We start from the raw sequence: 13,517 nt of genomic DNA, 5'->3' as shown, positions 1-13,517 counted from the left end.
TCTTCCCTCCTTCCTGCCTTTTTTTCCAGTTCTTCAGCAATGGACTTCTCCTCAATCTCATCACCTCTTCAACCTCTCCCCTACCTTCCACTCGAAGTCAAGCACCACATTCTTCGATTATGCGATCCCTCGACGCTCGCAAAGACGGCTCGAGTCTCCCTCGCCTTCCTGGAACTCTCCTCCCCTCTTCTCTATCGAAACATCCATCTTCCGGACGCAGCCCTTCTCCCGCTACTTTTCTCTGAAAGGGTGAGTATATTGGAGGTATCTTCTCTATTCTCAAACTGCTTGAGGTGACACAGAAACTCACCTCTCTGCTTTCTCTCCTCCCTCGCCTCCGACCTCCCCGTCCTTCGTCAGATCCTCCCTTCCGAGCCTCAAACCAAGCGCTTCCTCTCCCTCGACCAGATAAGGACCCTCACTTTCCACCAGGTCCAAGAACCTACGAGGAACGAGTCCCAGTGCTCCTTAGATCGAAGCTCGTCCTCGAAGTTGGACCTCAATCTCGTCCACGTCCACCTTCGATTGGCCTCCTTCGAACATCCTCTCCACCCGTCTCTTCCCCTCTTCAACCCCCTCCACTTTCACCTCGAGTCACAATTCCGTGGCTCCTCGGAGATCGTCCTTGACGACCTCAGCTTCATCGAGTGGGACCGACTACGCTCCTTGACGTTCGTCGACGGAGGAGCGACTTGCCCTCTCGCCGTGAGCGAGATGGTCTGGGAGAGCGGCGGACACCTCAACATTGAGTATCGGCTTTCGAAGTCTGTCGGACTAGACGGTGAAGATATAGAAGAGTGGGTGGAATGTGTCTATAGAGACGTCCGAGCTCTGTGGAGGCATGAGTCGAAGACCGTGAGCGTCCAAGTCGCGTCCCAGGCTCAGAAGGAGAAAGTCAAGGAGAAGTTCGGCTCGGAACGAGTGCTGGAGACGCCGGGCTCAAACTTGATCATGAAGATACTACCACCGTGAGTTCCTCCTCGACGCGCTGCCGTTCTTGCTCTCTGGAGACGCGCTGACTTGATCTCGTCTGCTCCTTCCCTTTTTAAAACCAGATCTTCCTCCTGATCCCCTCTCGCTCCCTCCAACATGGACTCCACCCAGCTTCGTTCTCTGCTCAATCTTCGCCTTTCACTCTTCGTCGTCGTTTCCTTCCCTCAACTCGTCCCTTTGAGCTTTTCATCCGTCGCGGTTCGTTTTAAGCCTCACCCCTCTTCCTCTTCGACGTTTGACTTCTCGACCTCTTCACTGACATCGTAGCCTTCTTTCCCCTCTCTGTTTCTACAGCGTCATGATCCTGTTCGATATAGAGCCTCCTCGTCCACCAGTCTTGACCCGCGAGTAGGTTCCGTCGCGTCCTAGAGTTTGGAGTTGGGTTTCGCTTTGGGGCGGTGATCGTAATGCACCCTCTCTCGATGTACGGTTTTATTCGAAAGAATAAGGCCATGGCGACGTCCGTAAAAAGAGTGACAGCGGAGGTCGAAGAAAGGAAGAAGAGAAAGAAGAGAACGACATGCGATTGTGAGTGAATACGACCGTCAGACCGGTCCAAAGATGTGCGAGAGGCGGAAGAGACGTAGGGAAGAGATGAGGGTACAGTGTAGTGGGGTTCTTCTCGAAGCTTTTCGGCAGCCTGGAGGAACGAAAGGTGAAGATCGGTCTCGTCTTTTCGACGCGACGAGACGAACATGCGTGCAAAGAGCAAGCCACGAAGAGGGCGAAGGAGGTATCTCGTCCACTCCGATGCAATGGAAGCGGGAAAACGATACTAGAAGAAGGAGGAGGAGGCGTGAGACCGCGTAAATTTCTATGCTACAAGACGGAAGGGGAGAGGGAAGGCGAACGTGGCGGTTTGAGCTTTCAGCTCGAGCTCAACTTGATCGCGGGATTCAGATCTTCTTTTGGTGATGGGAGGGTATTTCTCAAGTCCATGTCTTTCCTTCATTTTAGTTCGAAAAAAGCTCAGTTTTTGGGCGCACGAGAGGTGAGAAACAAGGAAGGGCGGAGAAAGTTGAGCTCGAATCTCCTCCTTCCTCCCTCCCCCAAACCGCCATGCCCTCTTCTCCAGCTTCCTTCGCCTTAACAAACTTTGCAATCAGCTCACTCCGCACCTTGACCTCTCTCTTCTAGTCTGATCTTCTACTAGATGGACCTCTCAAGGTTGAGTTCCAAAATCAGGAACGCACGCCCCCTCTCCTCGTCGATCCCTCTCTCCTCCTTCGCCCCTCTCTCGTTCCCTTTCCCTTCGTTTTCCCACCCGAAATGAACTCTCCTTCTTCCCAAACCACGACCTTGACTCGATATCGATCCTTGAGAGAACGATGGCCAAACGGTTCTCTCTCAACCTCTCTCTCCTCCCTTCCTCATCTTCTTCTTCAAGCCTCCCTCTTCCGAGTCCTTCTTATCCACCCTCAAGACAGGAGTTGACTCTCGCCCCATCGACTCAGCAGCAGCAGGAAGGAGGGATGTTGAGCGTACATAGGGAAGATCTGCACAAGCAGTTGAGGAGCTTAGAGTGAGTTGCTCTCTCGTTTACCTTCGTTGAGCTGATGGACGGGAGGGAGGGCTGAGAGGAGGAGGAGAGTGAGCTCTTCTCCAAGCTCGTCGTTCTCTTTCTGAAGCTAGTATCTTTTCTCGCAGCTCACTGATACGAACGTTCGTGCTCACTCTCTCTCTCTTCTCTTCGACCTTGTTTTCTCAGGAATCTCCTCCAGCAACTCTCCTCCTACCAACTCCTGCTCTCCTCCCTCGGCAAAACAGAACACAAGCTCGCCAAAGCCACGCTCGAACTTTCAGCCAACACCACTCTTTCAGGGACGAATTCCGGAGCTGGGGAAGTCATTGGTGGGTCTATGCTTGGTGGAGGGTTGGAGTCCGAGGAAAGAGAACAAAAGAGAGCTCGAGCTCACACCCACCTCCTCTCCTCCCCTCCTCAGCCAACTCCCTCTCCTCAACCTCCAAACTCTTCGAATCCCTCTCGGAAGTGACCACCAAGCACGCCAAACTCGTCTCTAAAGAAGTAGCAGATCTCAACTCGGTCCTCTCCAAGCATTTCAAGAAGCTTTCCGTCCGTCCTCCTCTTCCACCTCTCGCTCCTCCCTTCAACTCACCTATTAACCTTTTTTCCCTCTCGTTCTTTCGGTTTAGAAACTCGAAAAAGCTCACGACGCCCACATTGGAGCGTGCGATGCGAAGATCAAGTCCTCGGGAGCCAAGTACGAGAAGCAGGTGAAGGAGGTGGGGAAGTCGAGTCGAGGGTTCGGAGGAGGAGGAGGTTCAGGAGCGGGAGCGATGGAGGTGGGACAGAAGCATGAGAAGTGGATTGGGACGTTGAAGGCTTTGGGGGAGGAGATCATGGGATGTAAAGAGTGAGTTTTCGGGGTTTGATCTGGGTTGGGTTGGACGAGAGGGAGCGAGAGGAGGATGGAGAGGGAGAGAGGGAGCGACGCGACGAACGAGCTCGACATCTCTCCTCTTCGAAGCTCGAAGGCTCGCTGTCGACTGATATCGTCCTCTTCTTTCGTCCTCAACAGACAGCACCAACTCCAAACCTCTCACCTCCAAACCCTCGCTCTCCTCTCAACCTCAGCCTCCATCACCTCCCTCGCCTCGAGCCAATTCACAGCCTCCAACGAAGGAGTCAGGAAGACCGCTCCCTCCCTCGGAGAAGTTCAGAGATGGAGAGGACTCGCTGAAGCAGGTTGGGTTGGAGCTGGAGGGATTGACGAGCTGGAGCTCCCGTCGATCGAAGGTGGGAGGCAGTCGCATCAACAGCAGCTGGAGGAGGACTTCGACGACGACGAGGAGCTTCATCCTCCGAGAAGGATGACCGCAGAAGGAGGAGGAGAATTCAGGAGATCGGAATCCCCTGTGGATGTCGGAACGCCAACGGGATCGATCCCACCCAACTACTCGTCGTACGTCGGAACGCCAGCGTCGCCAGGAGGAGGACAAGGCTCGTCGAACTACTTTCCTCCTCAGGCGTCGACTAGGCTTCGTCCTCCCATCCCTTCGGATATTTCGGATCAGAGTCTCGAACCTCCTCAAACGCCATCTCAAGGTCGAGCTCTTCCGTCTCCGTCTCCCTCCTCCCAGTCCAAATCGATCTCAAACGGAGGAGAACCTCAGCACGCGTCGACGAGGAACCGCTCCCCTTCCCCTCTACACGAAGCCGCTGAACCTCCTCTGTCGCCGACTTCCCTCAAGATCCAGCAGCGCGATGACCAGGATCAGGTCCAGCAACAGCAACAGAAGCAGCTGTCCCGACCGTTCTACGTCCGAAACCCAACCTCGGAACGAACCCTCGTCAACGCTCCCTCTCCTCCCTCCGCCGCTCAGCAGCAGCAGCAACAGCAGCAATCCACCTCCACCATCCGGATGGTCGACCCCTCCTCCTCCAATCGACTCGCTCTTTCTCCCCATCCACAACCCACCACTCGACCCAGCAACGACTCCATCACCTCCCCAACCTCCTCCCAAGGCTTCTCACCCGAAACTCCTCTCGACTCCTGGAACGGCGAGCACCACCACCGTGCTTCTTCCCCTCCAGCTCGAAGCGGAGGAGGTGGTGGTTTCTTCGGCTTCGGTCTGGGATCCAGCAGCAGCAGCGGCGGTGGAGGGATCCTCTCCCGCGGAGGAGGAGCAGGGAATCAATCGGCCTCTTCGACCTCCTCCGCCTCCAACGGTTCCTCCTCCTCGAACATCATCAATCATCTCAAGCCCAAGAAAACGGTTCGAGTCTCGACGGGAGGCGTGGAGGTGATTGGGCATTCGTTCACTGTTGCTGAAGGGGATGAGGACGAGGAGAACGACGCGTTCGAGGACGGTCGAGCTGGAGCTGGAGCTGGAGCGGGAGGGAGGTTGTTGACGGATTGGGAGGCTTCGGAGAGGAGGGAGAGGGAGGAGAGTTTGAAGGATAAGGAGAGGGAGAGGGAGAGGGAAAGGACGCGTGAAGCGGAGAGGAGGGAACGAGAGAGGGAAAGGGAGAGGGAGTTGGCGAAGGAAAGGGAGAAGAGGGAGCATCAGGAAGGGGAGAAAGTTCGAGGGATTAGGTCGAAGTTGCAGGAGGATGCTAGGAGGGTAAGTTGTCATTTTTGATCGTTGGTTTCTCGTTTCGTGATCGGTAAAGATCGGGACGCATCGACGCTGACCTTCGTCCTCCCTCCATCTAAACAGCACTCCACCCCCGTCCTTCCTCGTTCGTCCCAACCCCAACCCCCAACCTCCAGCAGCACCAGTGGTGCACCCATTGAACGCCGCGTCTCCCTCCTCGCCCAACGATTCGATTCCCCAGCTCCTTCCCCGACCTCCTCAACCCACCTCACCTCCCAACCTCGCTCCCCGACTCCCATCACCAGCTCCCACTCCCACTCCAGTCGGCCCTCCTTCAGCTTCCCAGGATCGTACCAGCAAGAAAGCAACACTCGACCTCTCTCGATCCCGTCCAAACCCGTCGCTTCGAGGAGGACTACCGCGCCTGTTTCTTCGCACGTCGAAGGGGATCGATCCGTTCAGACTTTTTCGCAGATCAGTCAGATGGCGAACGGAGGTGGCTTTTTGCTTGAGGAGTACGAGGATGGGGGGATGGGGAACGATAGGAGGTTTGATCAGCAGAAGCAGGCGAGGAGGTGGGAGTGAGAGGAAGTGGTGTCGTCGCGTCGAGTGGGTGTTGCTTTGCTTTTTGCTTTCGTTCTGGTTTCGGTTTCTCGTTTCTCTCTTTATCGTTGCGTTACCTTAGATCCTCTCTATTCTCTCCTTTGAGTAATCGCTACTGCCGCTACGTACTTCTCTCTGACTGACGACTCATGCCACCTTATTCACGACGCGTTTATCTCCCTTTCTCTGCTCTCCTGCTTCCTTTCGTTCGTGCGAGCAGGATAGTGTGAACGGTATGATCATTAACCGAGAGCAAGCAGTAACTAGAAACGAGAAGGGGCGTACGAGAGATCGAGCAGGAGAAGATGAAAACGAAAGAGGTAAAACGAAGGGAGGAGAAAGAGGGGAACAACAAGATAAATAGCGTCGAGATCAAGATGAGCTAAGAACGGAAGACCGAGATCAGCGAGAGAAGACTATCGAGTGATTCCCATTCCCTCAGCGAATCGCTGAAGAAGAAGAGGACGAAGAGGAGAAGAAGTCAGTCAGCACGAGTTCGTTCGATGGAAAGAGCGACGAAGAGAAGAAGGTCAAAAGAAAACTCACTCCGAGCAATCCCTTCTGCGATACGGTGTCGGAGTTGTCGACCTGTCCGTCCTCTCCGACGGTCTCGTCGACTCCAGCGCCTCCAGAAGAAGCTTGAGGAGCAGCGGAGGTCGAAGGGTGACCGAGCTCGACGTTGTTGCTGGTTCCCGAGGTCGAAGCGACGTTGGGAGTAGCGACCGAGTTATCGGGCTGGGGCTTCTTGTCGATCTGACCGAGGAAGGAAGAGAGAGAAAGACGAAAGAGTCAACGTGGGAAGAAAAAGAGAAGACGCGTCGAAGGAAGAGGAAGCGAGGAGAGGATCGAAACTCACAGGGTAGCCGTTGGATCCCATCTGGATGGGAGCTCCAGCCTGAGCCTGAGCGTTGGCAGCAGCCTGCTCGTGCTCGTAGGACTGAGGAACCTCGTTGTCGTGGAGGGTGACGCCTCGTCGCTCCTCGTCCATGTCGTCGTCCTCTTCCTCGATCGAAGATCCCTCTCCCTCCGACTCGTCCTCCTCCTCCTCGGACCTGAAGAAGCGAACGAGAACAAAGAAGGCGGTCAGCTTCTTGACGTCTCGCACTGAAGGAAAGGAAGAAAACCGAGGACTCACCTGTATCCAGCACTCCTGACGGCAGCAGCGACGGGACCGCTCCTCTCCATCTGCTCGCTGGCGACGAGGTACCTCGCAACCAACATCCTCAAGTCGTTCCACCACTCCATCATCTCGTCGTGACTCCTGCTCCTGAAGGTGTATGCGGTCTCGTTCTGTCCAGGGATCTTGAAAGGGATGTGACCTCCAGCCGAGTTGGCGGGCGCCGACGACCTCTTTCCCTCGATGTGGAACTTGTGGCTCTTGGAGGTGGAGGAGGTGGAAGGAGGACCGAGAGTGCAGGCGGGGAGGAAGAGGGAGAAGATGGGGTGCTGCTGAGAGTAAGGGTCCGAGGTGGCGTACTCGTGAAGGTATCCGGCGGGAGTGAGGACGTAGTAGGACTCCTTGTAGGACTTGGTGAATCGCTTCTTTCGCTCGAGGAGACCGACGTGAACAGGAACGACGGAGGGATCATCCTTTCCAGGGTAGTCGATGTGCTGTAGAGGGAGAGGGAGGAGAGGGTCGAGGTCAGCTCGAGAAGGAGATGGCGAGAAGAGAGGTTCGAAGCGACTCACGTCGGGGTTCCTCAGAGGAGTGTCGGGATCCAACAAGTGATCGGATCGAGCAGCGAACGAGATCCACTCTCTGTCGGGCTCCATGTTGGCCATAGCGTGACCGAGGTGCTTCCAGGTCTCCTGGACGGAGACGGACATCCTTCCCTGCCACTCGTCGAAGGTCGACCAAGCCGACTGGATCGATCGAACGATTCCCTCCTCGAAGTGAGCCGAGTTCTGCTGCATGATGATGATCGACTTCTGAAGAGCGTTCTCCTCGTTGACCTGGAGAGAGAGGAAAAGGGAAGGAAGCGAAGGAGGGAGGAGGAAAGGGGATCAGCCCGTGTTCGTCTCAATCCGGTTAATTCGACGTCGAGCTCTCGTTCCCGGCAGGAACGAAGCAACAGCAATGTTCCTACGAACAGAGAGAAATCGAAGATAGAAGAAAGAGACTCACCTGCTTCTGGAGCTGCTTGAGAACCAAGGTGTTCTGGGCGTAAGGATCGTCCTTGGGAACGACGGCCATGGGGGTGTTCTTGAGCATGGTGATGGCTCGAGCGAGATCAGAGATGTTCTTGGTGGACATCTCTCGTTCCCTAGCGACGACGGCAGCGAGTCGACCGGTGTCGTTCTGGACGTTCTTGATGTGAGCCTTGATCTCGGTTCGAAGCTTCTGGAGGTGTTGAACGATGGATCCCTCGACGGTTTTGGCGAGCGAAGCATGGGCATCGGCGATGACTCGAGTCTTGTCTCGGATGGAGTAGAAGACGTCCTGTAGGAGAAGCAGAAGATACGAGGTGGTTAGACTTTGAGAGGGAACTCGAAGAGAGAGTAGAGATGGAACGAACCTGCATTCCATCCTCTCCGAGGAACTGGTTCCCAGCCTGGAAGGGGACTTGAATGACAGCTCCGAGCTTGGTGAGCTCCTTAGCGGTGTTGTTCTCGATGTCGGCGATTCCCTCGAAGTAACCTGAGGAGGAGGAGGGATGAGAAAGAAAGAAGGAAAGGTCAGGATGTGGAGAAGGAAAGGGAGAAAGGGAGGAGGGGAGGAGGAGGGAAGAGATGATGACGAAACGAACCGATGAGCATCTTTGTGATCCTCTTCCATGCGACGAATCTATCAATCAGGATGTCGGAAGGTCTGCACGAGTGAGGAGAACAAGGTAGAGAGGACGTCAGCTTTAAGAAAGACGAAAGGAGGAAGGGAGGGGACTGACTTGAGCTCAGAGACGGCAGTGTTCTTCTTGATCTGAGAGAGGCGAAGAAACGTGAGGCAAGATGGGGTTAGCTTCAGATTCTACAAAAAACATCCATCCGACGAGGGTGTAGAGTTCCCTCTTAGCTCAACTCTCTTCTCGCTTGCAGCAAGGAGAGAGAGAGGGAAGAGGAGGAGGAAGGGAGGGAGGGGAGGAAGGAGGGAAGGAGTTCCTGGACTGACGAGTGATTGATTCCTCGAGACCGTCGACTTCTGAGATCTGGCTACCGAGGTAACGGTGTGGTTGTCCGAGTCGTGAGAGTGCTGCATCGAGGGCAGTATAAGGGGGGAGATAGGGGGGGAAGGAAGTTTGGGGGGAGGGTAGAGGGTAGAGGGAGGAGAAGGAAGAGGGGAGGAAAGGGGAGAAGAAGGACGGATTCGGGACAACGACGTCATCAGTCATTTTCCCCCAGCCGATCGATTTTTTTTTCCCCAGTCCCCGAACTCATTTAAGTCTGCTAGGATCTCAGTCTGGGCCGCGAGTAGTTTTCACCGCGGGTAGACTCGAAAGAAACGAAGGAAAGCATGGTCAAAAAGAGGAAAGAGACGGGCGACGACTGGGACCACGGCCGCCTTTTGAGCCTTCTCTTTTTTTTGGCAGCCTCAGCCTCAGCTTCGTCAACTGGGACTCTGGGAGTTCGGTTCTGCAAGGAAGTTTCCCTCTGAACGACGTGAAAACTTGATTGGAGGAGCCTGAGAAAAAGGCGAGAGCAAGGACTTCGACGCGTCACACCTGGGCTGAAACTCTCGAGACTCGCAGCTCCCGACCTGCCTGTTCTTTTGTCTGAACCCGAACGACGATGCAGCTGATATCGACTCTGATCTTCGAACAGTCCGGCTCAGCAAAATCCCAAGTTCTCGTGTCTTTGGGCCAGCTGAGGGGGAGAGAAGAAAGGTCTGAAGCTCGGTTTCAGCCCTCCTTCCTTCATCTCCCTTCTTCTTCTTCTCTCTCCTCTCAACAAACTCGCGACTTCAATGAAGCCGGATTCGAAAGGACAGCATTGAGATCCTGCTTGCACCTTCGACATAGCTGACTCAAGTGAAAATCCGAAGCAACCACAACGAAAAGCAGAAGTCAGCTCCTCGTTCGACGCGTCGTCCGTCCCCTTGCCTCTTCTACTCACTGCATAAACATCTCTCAACTCCGAACCCTCAGCCAAGCTTTGAAACGGACCCGAAGCAACAAAGAGTCAGCTTCTCTCTCTCCCTCGTTCCCGTTCGATCCCTTTCGTTCTCTCGTCGGCCTCACCTCCCTCACTCAATCCCAAACATCACCACCCCGTCTACCTCCCTGACCAGCACCACCACATCCGGCTCTATCAAATTATCCTTGATAGCCTCTCCGTTCAGCATGTCCGAGCCATCGACTGAGCGAAAGTGAACGAGAAAAAAAAAACGACGCGTCAGTAGTGTCGCTCTGAACCTTCCTCCTTCTCCCCTGACCTCAAGCCCAGCCCAATCCCAAGCCCACCAAACAGGTAGATATAAAACTCACCTCGTCTCTCAGCATCCTCGCTGCTCGCCTCAATCCCCGTCTGCAGATGTCGATTCACGAGTCTCGTTCGTGCCATCTCTGCAGGAACGTCCAGCCAGATCTTCAAGGACCACCAGTCCTTGCTTTGATTCCAGGGCGGGAGATCGAGAAAGAGGTAGAGACCCTCAATCACGCTGAGCGAGAACCGAACCAGAAGGAGGGGAGGGAGGTGAGCTGAGGTTGCGAGAGGGAGGGAAGAGCGAGAGCTTGGCTGAGTTTTGAAAAGGGAGAGACCCGACTCACACGATCTTATTGTGAGCGTAGATAGGGAAAGGTGAAGGTGAAGGATCTTTGAGCTCGTGAGAGAACGTGGGGAAGTGAAGAGGTGCGGAGTCGGGGGTGGGTTGGACGCGAAGGGAGGAGAGGAAGGTGAGGAAGGAGGTTGAGTTGAAGGTGTGGTGAGCGCCCTACATTCCAACGAAACGAGGTTAGCTTTCACGGAAAGGATTCGGTACATCGTAGGGAAGGAATCTCACTCGTCGTCGTCGAGCTTCAGCTGGATCCTAGGAACGAGAGCGAAACAGAAGGGGAGGAGGAGAGGTGAGCTTGAGCTCGAGCCCAATCTGAAAGGGATAGAGTCCACACCTCAAACAAATCGAGCTCTGCGCGAGTACAGTGCCATCCGTCCATTCCTACACATACGGCGATCTCGGGCTCCTTCCCTTTGTCTGCAGACGAGGAAGAAGAGTCGAGGAGACGGTTTATCCTTTCTGCGAGAGGGACAGCTAGCGTCGACTTCCCACTTCCTGGAACTCCAGCGACACCTGTAGAATCGACGAGTGTTAGAAGCGACTGCGAAGGAGGCTATGGCGAGCTACTGACCGACGAGAAGTCGTTCAGACGAAGGAGAGCTGGAAGGAAAGGAAGGAGGAAGGGAGAGATGGTGAGCTCGATGATCCCCTTTCTCTCCTCTTGTGCCCGGCGTCTCTCGTTCTCCTCCCTCCTACTCACTCTTTGAACTTCTGGACCACCTTCTGAGCGAGCTCCTCAACCAGTTCTTTGATATCCAAGTTTGTTGATTTTGAGCTCATGGTTGTTTGGTTGCTTCGAAGAAGCTCGCTGAAAGTCGTCGAAACCGCTTCGGATGAGCTCATCTCTTTTCTTCCCTTATCTCCAACACCCTCCTTCCCTTTGCGAGAAGAAAAGTTGTAAGTCTCCTCTCAACGTTCACCATTCCCCTTCCCCGCGCCCAGATTCTGATGTTTCCCTCTCACGTTCGATCCCGAACCTCTCCCAGTTCATCCTCGACGACCAACGAATCCTCTCCCCTCCTCCCGACAACTTCAACAACGAGAATGGCTCCTCCGATAGAACAAGCCACAGCAGACCAACCAGTAACGAGCGGACAGCAACTTCAGAAGCGTAGTAGTGGGCTGAAAGAGTGGTGGATCAGCAGTGGGTTGGCTGCTTTGGAGTTGGAGAACACGGGGAGTGTCGGTGAGCTCGACTTCCCTTCCTTCCCTCTCGCCTTTCCTTCCTCCCTTGCTCGTCGCAACGTCCGCTCCTCGCTTCAAGTCATTCTCGATGAGAGAAGAGGCGAGAGAAGTAGAGGACGGCTACGGGTTCGCTTTAGGGGAGGAAGAGATGGCTCTCTATGGCGCAAGAACGGAGCTGACCTTGTCCGTTCCCTCCCCTCGCTCCCTTCCCTCCCTCTCGACCCTCGTTCTCCTTCAGCTCGAGATCATCTCGCTTCGGAAAGAACCTACCTCGCTTGGCTCCGTACATCTCTAGCTTTCTGTTCAGTAGGTGTCGGTGAGTCGACCGGTTTCTCTCTCTCTCTCTCTCTCCTCCCTCGTCCTCTCTCTTTCCGAAGAGCTCACGACACTCTCCCCCCTCCATTTCTTTACGCTCCTCTTCGGTCCTCGTCTCTTCCCTCAGCACTCACCCAACTCTTCTCCCTCACCTCCCCTCTCGCCCTGGACCCTATCCCTTCTCCACCCTCTACCACGACCGATCCAACCGTCCAAGCTCAACTCGAGGCCATGCAGCTTGTGTACCGCGATATCTTGACGGTGTTGAGCAAGAGTGAAGGGAACAGGAGGTTCGCCAGGCCATTGGGTGGGCTGTTGATTGGGTGAGTGGGTTGCAAAGAGGGATGATGTCGAGTCGAATGGTCGGGCGGGAGGGAGAAGGAGAGAGGACGACGGTCGGTCGAGAGGAAGAGACGACGCGAGCGAAAAAGAAAGCTGACTTCGCCTTCTCCCTTTCTGGTCAATCTACAGACTCGGATTTATCATCCTGCTGATAGGTTCGTTGAAGTTACTTTTCCTTTGTCTTCACTGTCCCTCTGCCTTCCTCTTCGCAACCACCTTCCTCTCTCTCTGTCTTCCTCTCCCCTCCTTCACTCCCTCGACTCGATCTGACCGCTTTTCTTCCCTCCCTTTCTTTTTTCAAACTCTCTACTCTCGTTCTCGATCACAGGAATCGTTCGCTACTTCACCGTCCAATCCCACCTCATCGCCAATCATTTCCCTGCGACGCGGCTTCCGATAATGGGAATTTCGCTGCTTACGGGAGCAGTGGTGATCGTTGTTCTGGGAGTCGTAGTTGGGATGTGAGGATACTCGTCCATTGGACTGGTTTGGGGTAGGGGAGCAGGACTTGACGAGATGAGCGCAGAAGAAAAGGAACGACGACGACGAGAGAGACGAAGAGAGAAGGAGGGAGTTTAACGATTTTTACGAGTCCGCGGTGGGTAGTCTAGGCTGACGATGAAATTTGCATGCGTGTTTTCTTTGTGCTTCTTCTGGCCAGTTCTGCAAAGAACAGTCCTGTGGGAGGAAGGAAGGGAGACCAGATTGAGGGAAGACAACGACGCGTCGGAACCGAGAGGACGCGCCGCTTGAGCTCTCCAAGTCTACTCCCATGTTGAGAGGAGATTCTAGATGTACGACGGAAGCCAGGACAGTGTCTGTGGGAAGAGCAGAAGAGCGAGCGAGCTTGCCCGCGATGGGACAAACTGAATTTGGATTTGAGGTCTGAGTCTTAAATTCAGATCAAATGTTTAATTGCTAGAGCAACATAGGTATGGTGAAGTGGCTATCATTCGCGCTTGCCATGCGTGAGGCAGGGGTTCAATTCCCCTTACCTATACTTTTTTTCGAGTTCTGTTTAACTTTTTGGCGGTTGTGAAAGAGAAAGAGAAACAGAGCGGGAGGGAGAGCGACGCGGGAGGCGTTGAAGAAGGAGGAACTCACTCCGAAAACCACCAAGCTCGCCGTCGCAGGACTCTGCTTGCTTGGAAGCATACTCAGAGGAGTCAGGCAGCGACGAGGGAGAGGAGAGAGGGTGGCTGAAAAGAAGGGAGGGGAGGAGGCGGCTCGAAGCCTCGACCCGTTGCCTGGGCTGACTCTCGATGTTCGGAGCCAGCTGGAGAATAACCTGTACGGTTTGACAGCTACGAGG

The 13,517-nt window shown here is 54.7% G+C and overlaps 7 protein-coding genes and 1 non-coding gene across 8 annotated transcripts; 5 read left to right on the top strand and 3 right to left on the bottom strand.

Moving 5' to 3' along the window:
* Positions 1–39: 39 nt before the first annotated feature.
* Positions 40–1,068, top strand: BDY24DRAFT_411803 (uncharacterized protein; the record flags this gene model as incomplete). Its single annotated transcript, XM_076642976.1, has 3 exons — positions 40–249; positions 361–968; positions 1,056–1,068. The coding sequence occupies 3 exons, from the start codon at positions 40–42 to the stop codon at positions 1,066–1,068; spliced, it is 831 nt and encodes a 276-aa protein (XP_076500198.1).
* A 17-nt stretch (positions 1,069–1,085) lies between these two features.
* On the bottom strand, positions 1,086–1,834 carry BDY24DRAFT_155458 (uncharacterized protein). Its single transcript, XM_076636150.1, has one exon. The coding sequence runs from the start codon at positions 1,688–1,690 to the stop codon at positions 1,199–1,201; it is 492 nt and encodes a 163-aa protein (XP_076500197.1). The 5' UTR covers positions 1,691–1,834; the 3' UTR covers positions 1,086–1,198.
* Positions 1,835–2,906: 1,072 nt separating this feature from the next.
* Positions 2,907–5,336, top strand: BDY24DRAFT_155400 (uncharacterized protein). The gene is made up of 3 exons (XM_076636149.1): positions 2,907–3,067; positions 3,148–3,368; positions 3,534–5,336. The coding sequence occupies exons 2-3, from the start codon at positions 3,292–3,294 to the stop codon at positions 5,095–5,097; spliced, it is 1,641 nt and encodes a 546-aa protein (XP_076500196.1). The 5' UTR covers positions 2,907–3,067; positions 3,148–3,291; the 3' UTR covers positions 5,098–5,336.
* On the top strand, positions 4,800–5,840 carry BDY24DRAFT_376355 (uncharacterized protein). The gene is made up of 2 exons (XM_076638657.1): positions 4,800–5,079; positions 5,176–5,840. Exons 1-2 carry the CDS (start codon positions 5,069–5,071, stop codon positions 5,735–5,737), a joined length of 573 nt encoding a protein of 190 aa, XP_076500195.1. The 5' UTR covers positions 4,800–5,068; the 3' UTR covers positions 5,738–5,840.
* Positions 5,841–5,877: 37 nt separating this feature from the next.
* On the bottom strand, positions 5,878–8,909 carry BDY24DRAFT_376352 (SLM1 family PH domain-containing protein). Its single transcript, XM_076638656.1, has 10 exons — positions 8,762–8,909; positions 8,541–8,572; positions 8,403–8,464; positions 8,172–8,293; positions 7,781–8,095; positions 7,345–7,608; positions 6,791–7,266; positions 6,512–6,707; positions 6,202–6,408; positions 5,878–6,104 (listed from the first exon to the last, which is right to left on the bottom strand). The coding sequence occupies exons 1-10, from the start codon at positions 8,846–8,848 to the stop codon at positions 6,072–6,074; spliced, it is 1,794 nt and encodes a 597-aa protein (XP_076500194.1). The 5' UTR covers positions 8,849–8,909; the 3' UTR covers positions 5,878–6,071.
* Positions 8,910–9,564: 655 nt separating this feature from the next.
* Positions 9,565–11,209, bottom strand: YFH7 (Yfh7p; the record flags this gene model as incomplete). Its single annotated transcript, XM_076638655.1, has 9 exons — positions 9,565–9,608; positions 9,703–9,739; positions 9,828–9,945; positions 10,074–10,246; positions 10,356–10,519; positions 10,589–10,615; positions 10,698–10,876; positions 10,935–10,963; positions 11,064–11,209. 7 exons carry the CDS (start codon positions 11,204–11,206, stop codon positions 9,833–9,835), a joined length of 828 nt encoding a protein of 275 aa, XP_076500193.1. The 3' UTR covers positions 9,565–9,608; positions 9,703–9,739; positions 9,828–9,832.
* On the top strand, positions 11,210–12,850 carry BDY24DRAFT_376345 (DUF202 domain-containing protein). The gene is made up of 6 exons (XM_076638654.1): positions 11,210–11,260; positions 11,350–11,549; positions 11,787–11,864; positions 11,991–12,186; positions 12,335–12,360; positions 12,534–12,850. Exons 2-6 carry the CDS (start codon positions 11,408–11,410, stop codon positions 12,668–12,670), a joined length of 579 nt encoding a protein of 192 aa, XP_076500192.1. The 5' UTR covers positions 11,210–11,260; positions 11,350–11,407; the 3' UTR covers positions 12,671–12,850.
* A 283-nt stretch (positions 12,851–13,133) lies between these two features.
* Positions 13,134–13,205, top strand: BDY24DRAFT_t9. Its single transcript has one exon. It is a non-coding gene; the product is annotated as a tRNA-Gly (tRNA).
* The last annotated feature ends 312 nt before the right edge of the window (positions 13,206–13,517 follow it).

Source organism: Mrakia frigida, assembly GCF_051309035.1.
Source record: "Mrakia frigida strain ATCC 22029 unplaced genomic scaffold BDY24scaffold_3, whole genome shotgun sequence".
Lineage (NCBI taxonomy): Eukaryota > Fungi > Basidiomycota > Tremellomycetes > Cystofilobasidiales > Mrakiaceae > Mrakia > Mrakia frigida.
Note: the sequence above shows the minus strand (reverse complement) of the source record. Positions and strands in the feature narration are given on the sequence as shown.